At 56.9% G+C, this 6,869-nt stretch overlaps 1 protein-coding gene across 1 annotated transcript; it reads left to right on the plus strand.

Annotated features, from left to right (window-relative positions):
- Positions 1-4,515: 4,515 nt before the first annotated feature.
- LOC306651575 (uncharacterized protein CXorf49 homolog) lies at positions 4,516-6,214 on the plus strand (the record flags this gene model as incomplete). The annotated part of the gene is made up of 2 exons (XM_079124241.1): positions 4,516-5,775; positions 6,104-6,214. The coding sequence occupies 2 exons, from the start codon at positions 4,516-4,518 to the stop codon at positions 6,212-6,214; spliced, it is 1,371 nt and encodes a 456-aa protein (XP_078980367.1).
- Between the last annotated feature and the right edge of the window lie 655 nt (positions 6,215-6,869).

The raw sequence follows: 6,869 nt of genomic DNA on the forward strand, positions 1-6,869 counted from the left end.
AATGCACACAAGACTCCCAGGCCAGCCACGAGAAAGTCCATCCTTGTGGTGCTGCCTGAATCTGCAGGCACATTCACTCAGAGACACCAAGGTCTCCCTCTGTCCCACCCCAGCCCCACACGGGACTCCTCATACCTAGTTGCTCCTTGAGGTCATCTCTTTCTTTCTGTAGCACCACACACTAAGCCAGCAGACACTGGGCAAAGAGAAGTGAGATTAATATTCTGGCCTCCTCTCTCCTCAACTTCCTGCTCACCCCCACCTCTCCCATTCCCCATATCCAAAAGTCCAGTCGCAGCGTAGGCCTGGAATCCTCAGAGGAAAGGAGGAGGCCACCATCCATCCTCTCATCCCTACGGTGCGGGATGCGAGGGGCCACTTACATCAGCTTATCCTGGACAGGGAGCCCACCACCTAGCTGGGTCAGCATTTCTAGGAGCCAGAGAAAGCAGTACCTGGGAGCAACCCTGTGCTCCAGGTGGCTGCTGCTGCCTTTCAGGAACCAGGGGATGCACAGCTGGTTCCTGGTCACCTGAAAGAGAACACAAAATCCAGCTCCCCAGCCCTCCCTTGGAAACAGAAAGGGCCTGGCTGGGTCTCAAGTGAGGCAGCATCTCCTTCTGCGGGCAGCCAGTTGCACCTGCTCTGACCTGCAGCTCCATACCCTCTCTGGTGACCTTCCCCGCTGCTCAGTGTCAGCCCCAGCTGTCACTGTGGCCCTGTAGCCCTATGTCTCTGGGTTGGACACCAGCAGGGCTACACCCACAACCTGGCCGTGGAGGAGCCATGTGGCTGAACAGGATCCAATAAGAAGGCTCAATTCTGCCAAAAGTCTACTTGTGGAGTTGGTGTTTGGGGCACTGCCACAAATCACTCACACCACATAAAACCCACACAGGGAACCAAATGGCATGTAGCTACTCTTGCCCACAGCCAGTTTCATTTTTTTTTCCTTTCTTCCTTCCTTCCTTCCTCCCTCCCTCCCTCCCTCCCTCCCTTCCTTCCTTCCTTTTCTTTCTTTCGCCATATCCCCAGCCCTTTTTTGTATTTTATGTAGAGACCTGGTCTCACTGGGTTTCTTAGGGCCTTGCTAAGTTTCTGAGACTGGCTTTCAACTCACCATCCTCCTGCCTCAGCCTCCCGAGCCGCTGGAATCAAACCCAGTTTCTTATGTGAGTACTCTCTTGGTAGGCAGGAAAACCTGGGACCAAGGCTGGGTCCACAGAACTGACAGAGCCAGAGGTTTCCATATCCTGCCCTTCGATACTGCTACAAAGCCCACAAGACTCACCAGTGGGGGCTGGGCCTCTGCGTGTGAGGCCTCCCCGGCTCAAGTCCAAGGGCTGGTGCCTTCCTGGAGGTTGGGGGACTCTGGTGTTGGAGTCACCAATGCTGAATTCTCCATGATGCATGCCCAGGCAAGGTGTCCCTGACCTGTGTGCTGGAAGCTAATGCAGACATTTCTGACTCGCCTAGTGGGTGTGCCTGTTGAGTATGATCCCGTGTGCACAGGAGCTAGATGAGGTCGGGAACAAAGGGGAAATTCCAAGGCTCATCTCATTAGCAATGTCTCTCAGTAAGCTCCAGGCAAGGAGGTAGAGCTGAGTCAGGGAGATGCAGGGTAGGTGGGGTTAAGGGGGACACTGAGAATGATCAGGCCCCCTGGGGGAAGTGCTGGGAGGAAGGAATCAGGAGGCAGATGAGACTAAATGCCCGAGATGTGAAGCCCAAAGTGAAAGGGGTCATCATTCGACCATATTAGCATCCACGCTCTCTTTCCATCCCAGGCCCTCTAGGGAGCAGGCAGGACATGCACAAAATGTGATCAACAGGGACCCGCACACACCAGCTACGTTTTCGATGTCTGCCCTGACTACAGACACCCCTAGCTGACATTGTAATGACGGCGGGCTCCCAAAGACAACCTCTGTGCAAGGGGCAGAGGGAACAAGGGCAAGCAAGTGTGTGTTGGGGGAGGAGAAGGGAGGAGTGAGAGAAGGAGGAAGATGAAGGCCCACTCACTTGGGCCTGTAGGACTGCATCTGTATTTGGCCCATTATCATCACTGGCCACTGGCCGGGATTCCAGTGTCTCCTTAGGTGCACATCTCTCCCCAGTTTCACTGTGCTTAGACTGTTTGAGTCCCAGTGCTTCCAAGGGATATCTGTTGGATCTCCCAAGCAGTGGACCCTATGCAATTTGGGGGGAATGTGGTGGGTTCCAGGGGAGCTGCCTGAGTTTCTTACCCCCAGGAAGGGAAGGTCCAGCCCAGGGTAACTTCTGAGCCTCCCCCTAGGGATTTCTTCTCCCAGATGGTCTTCTTCCTAGGAGTGGCCCTGGGCGGGCCCCCTGCAGTAGCAGGTGTACCTCCTGCGTTGCTGGGCTTGGTCCTTCCCTTGACTCAGAGCATGCTTTGCATTTTCTTGTAGGAACAGGCTTCCAGCTGTCCTGAGGCCTGCCTTTCCATGGATGAGGTGAGTTCTGGGGAGTGGAGGTCAGTACAGAGCCCTGCATATGAAGCAAATTCCCTCTAGCATAGAAACCTGATTCCCTGGGGCTGCTGGACCTGGCCTGGCCTCCTCCTTTGGGGCAAAACTCACCCTCATCAGCTGTATCTCACTGAAACCATCTGAAGACTCAGGGTTGGAAGAGGGCCGGTGGGCATTCCTGCTGCCCATCATCCTACTTTTGGCGCCTCTCTTGGGCTCCCCAAGGCCCAGCCAAACTCGAGCTCACTTGGGTGGCTCAGAGTGGTAGCAGGGGCCTGCAGCACTTCCATGCAGCTGGGGACCAGCGTTCCTCTCACACTGAAGCCTGCCTCTTGAGTCTGCCCAAATGGCAGACAGTTCAGTTGTGAAGCTTTCCGGGGACGGGTATCTGCAGGTGTCCCAGGGCTCCAGGCCCATCAGCTCCTGCATGATAGCCACAGCCTCCAGAGGGAGGTGGGGCACGAAGTCCTGACGTCCCATCTTTTCAGCCGGGGAGCCAGATCTGCCTTCACGACTCAGCAGCACCCTCCCGCTCGCCTCTATCTCTTCCCACTCAGCCTCTGTAAGGAGCAAAATTAAATGTGTGACCTTCTGTGTGCTGTGTAACTTGCAAAAAGTAACTTGAGTGCTCTGTGCTGTAATGAGGTAATGATGTGGTGTTGCCCCAAGATAAGATTGACGTTGCCCCAAGCTGGAGACATGTGCAACTGACCCCGAGTCTTCTCCCTGATGAAGATCAGCTGGCAGGGTCTGAGAAAAAGAATTTAAAAGGACTCATGTTGAGCCTAGCTCCAGTTTCCGTTTTAACCAATAATGCCAGTGCTCCACCAAGCCTGGAGGAGACTCACTGACTTGGTTGTTGCTTGCTGGAATATCTGTTGTCCTGACGGTGACCGAGATATTCCTGTGGAAGTGACCACGGAGCTGCCCATGTGCATCCTGCCTGAGATGTCTCCACCAGCCTGCCTGCCTGACCTGGAAGCTCTCTTTCGCCTTCCAACCATCCTCCCTGCTCAGGATTCCAGCCACAGGGAGTTCCCCAGGGAAATCTCCTGAGCTGTCTTGCTGACTAACCTCTGGGTGTAGCTGCCCTTTGACTCAAGACACATCATATAGGAGTGGACCTTAGGAACGTGTCTCAGTAACAAGTGAGTCTTGTTTATTCAGGGCTTATAGCAATTTAGTGATTAAGTAATGTGTGATGTTGGTGTGACTAAAGATAAAATAACTACAATAAACATGCGATTAGCGTCAAATAAAAGCCAATTGATTTTGGACTAAATTTACTCTCATTGACTCCTCCTTGCGTTTGTGACAGCCTCCAAGTCAAACTCAAGCGCTTTGGGGTCTGGGAGGCCACCCTCTCCCTCGCCACTATGCGGTGGTCCCAACTCAAGACCAAGGCCCAGGCCCTGGGACCACAGGGCTCCGAAAGATGCAGAACCAAAGCCCACGGGCTTCCCACTGGGAAGACAGGCCTCCGCAGAGCTGGAAGCCCGCTCCTCCAAGAAAATGCAAAGCTTGCTCTGGGGCAAGGGAGAGAGTTGGCCCAGCTTCCCAGGAGCAGAAGCAGCAGCCCCTGCAGCTGCAGGGGGCCTGCCCAGGGCCGATCAGATGAGTGAAAATTAAGTCGAACCTTCACAGGAAAAGCATTAGCACCACTAGTGAGAGGCTGTAAGATGAGCAGAGATGCGAGGAAAGCACTCCCAATTAGACTCCCCTGCTGGAACTGGCTGGTGAAGAGCTGGTAGAACCCAGGGCTTCGCAACTAGTCTGGCGCCCTCATCCCTATTGGCGAGCGCACGGAGAGAGGCGCCAACAAGCCGTGCGTTGGTTGGCGGGGAGGCGGACCAATAAAAGGGCCCTCGACGTGGGCCTAGAAGGCTCACGATGCTGCGTGAAGCCTCGTGAGCTTGAGGCGGTCTCGTGTGTCTCCTGTTGTGACTGTGTTCCCTGAGGCCCTAGCTGCTAGTGCCTGGAATTGGTGTGTCATCTCCCCTGGAGTCTGGCCGCCCAGACTGGTGCCATGAGCTCCGCCGATGAGGCTTCCATTCAGGGAGACGGTTTTGGTGCAGACAGTGGGAAGCCCGCGGGCTTCGGTTCTGCATCCTTCGGAGCCCCGTGGTCCCAGGGCCTGGGCCTTGGCCTTGAGTTGGGACCACCGCGTAGTGGGGAGGGCGAGGGTGGCCTCCCAGACCCCAGAGCCCTTGAGTTTGACTTGGAGGCTGAGTGGGAAGAGATAGAGGCGAGCGGGATGGTGCTGCCGGGTCGTGAAGGCAGACCTGGCTCCCCGGCTGACGAGACGGGACTTCAGGACTTGGTGCCCCACCTCACTCTGGAGTCTTCGGCCATCGTGCAGGAGCTGATGGGCCGGGAGCCCTGGGGCACCCGCAGATACGCGTCCCCAGAAAGCTTCGCCACCGAACTGTCCGCCATTTGGGCGAACGCAGAGGCAGGCTTCAGCACGAGAGGCGCGCTGGCCCCCAGCCGCGTGGAAGCGCAGCAGGCCTCTGCCGCCCCTCTGAGCCACCCCAGTGGGCCCGAGGGGGGCCGGGCCTGGGGGAAGGCCAAGAGAGGCACCAAAAGTAGGATGACGGGCAGCGGGGAAGGCCAGCGGCCCTCTTCCGGCTCCGAGTCTTCAGATGAGTCCAGTGAGATACAGCCGATGAGGGTGAGCATTTGCCCCAAAGGAGGAGGCCAGGCCAGGTCCAGCAGCCCCAGGGAACCTGGAGACCCTGCTGGACGCTCCAGCGTGAGCGTTGGTAGCAGGGAGAATTTCCTTCACATGCTGGGTCCTCTGCCCACCTCCGCTCCCCACGATCTCACCTCAGCCCTGGGAAGACAGGCCTCGGCAGAGCTGGAAGCCCGCTCCTCCAAGAAAATGCAAAGCGTGCTCTGGGGCAAGGGAGAGAGTTGGCCCAGCTTCCCAGGAGCAGAAGCAGCAGCCCCTGCAGCTGCAGGGGGCCTGCCCAGGGCCACTCCTCGGAAGAAAGTCATCCAGGAGAGGAAATCCCTGGGAGGTGCCTGGAGAGCAACCCTGGGCGGGCCCTTCCCTTCATGGGGGCGAAGACTCAAGGCAACTCCCCTGGAACTGGCCACCTTCCCTCCAGTCTCGGGGATTCCGCTGCTTGGGAGGTCCAAGAGGTATTCCTTCCTGTCCTTGGGACCCACACAGTCAGAGGACAGCGGTACTGGGAAGAGAACTGTGGCCCATAAGACAGGGGAGTCCCAGTCTATGACCAGTGAAGATAATGACTCAAATAGAGATGCAGTCCCACAGGCCCAGGTGAGTAGACTTTACTCCTCTTCCTCCTGCCACTCCACCCACGGTTCTTTGCTCTTGCTTCCCGGGCCCCTTGCTCAGGTTGTCTTTGAGAGCCTGCTGTCATTAGGATGCCAAATTAGGGGTCTTTGTAGTCCAGGCAGACAACAGGAAAGTACCTGGTAGGTACCAGTCGCTGTTCGCCACACTTTGTGCATTTCCTGCCTCTTTCCTAGACAGGGCTGGGATGGAAAGCAGGGCTGGCCACTGACTTGATCAGGTGACCCTTTACAGTTTGAGCTGCCCATCTTGGGTGTTTAGCCCCATCTGTCTCCTGATTCTTCCCTCCCAGCTCTTCCCCAAGCCTGCCTTGCAGGGGGCCTGGGCTTTCTTCGAATCCGGCCCCCTCACAGCCCACCCATGCTTCTCCCTGACTCAGCTCTTCCTCCAGACCTGGGCCTGAGTAAGAGACAGTGCTGATCAGATGAGCGCTGGTATTCCTCCTTGTTGCCCGCCTCACCCCAGCCCCTGTGCGCAAGCGCACACACACCCTGACTGGACTCATTGAAAAAATTTCTGTGTTAGCTTTCAACCCACAGGCCAGGGACACCTTGCCTGTGCATGCACCCCGGAGAATTCAGCGGTGGCGACCCCAACACCAGAGTCCCCCAACCACCAGGAAGCTCCCAGCCCTTGGACTCGAGCCAGGGAGTCCTCACTCCCAGAGGCCTTGCGCCCTCTGGTGAGTCCCGTGGTTTGATAACAGTGAAGGGGAAAGGGGTGGAGGAGGGAAATCTCTGTCCCTGTCACTTCTGGGGACCCAGCCTTGCTCCCACAGGGAGCTGGGTGTGGGCAGCACTGGCCTTAGGCCTCTTGGTCCCCGGCTTGGGGTTTATGTGGTACGGGTGATTTGTAGTGGTGCCCCAACCATCAACTCCCAGAAGGAGACTTTCAGAGGAATACGGCCCTTTCTTCTGTGTCCTGTCCAGCCATGTGACACTTACCAGGGGCTGGCTGTGACTGCAGCTCCACTGGTGTCCAACCGAGAGCCACAGTGACAGCTGTGGGGGACTGACACTGCAGAGCAGGAAAGGCAGGCTCAGAGAAAGGGGTGGAAT

Source organism: Sciurus vulgaris, assembly GCF_902686455.1.
Source record: "Sciurus vulgaris genome assembly, chromosome: X".
NCBI classification, from domain to species: Eukaryota; Metazoa; Chordata; class Mammalia; order Rodentia; family Sciuridae; genus Sciurus; species Sciurus vulgaris.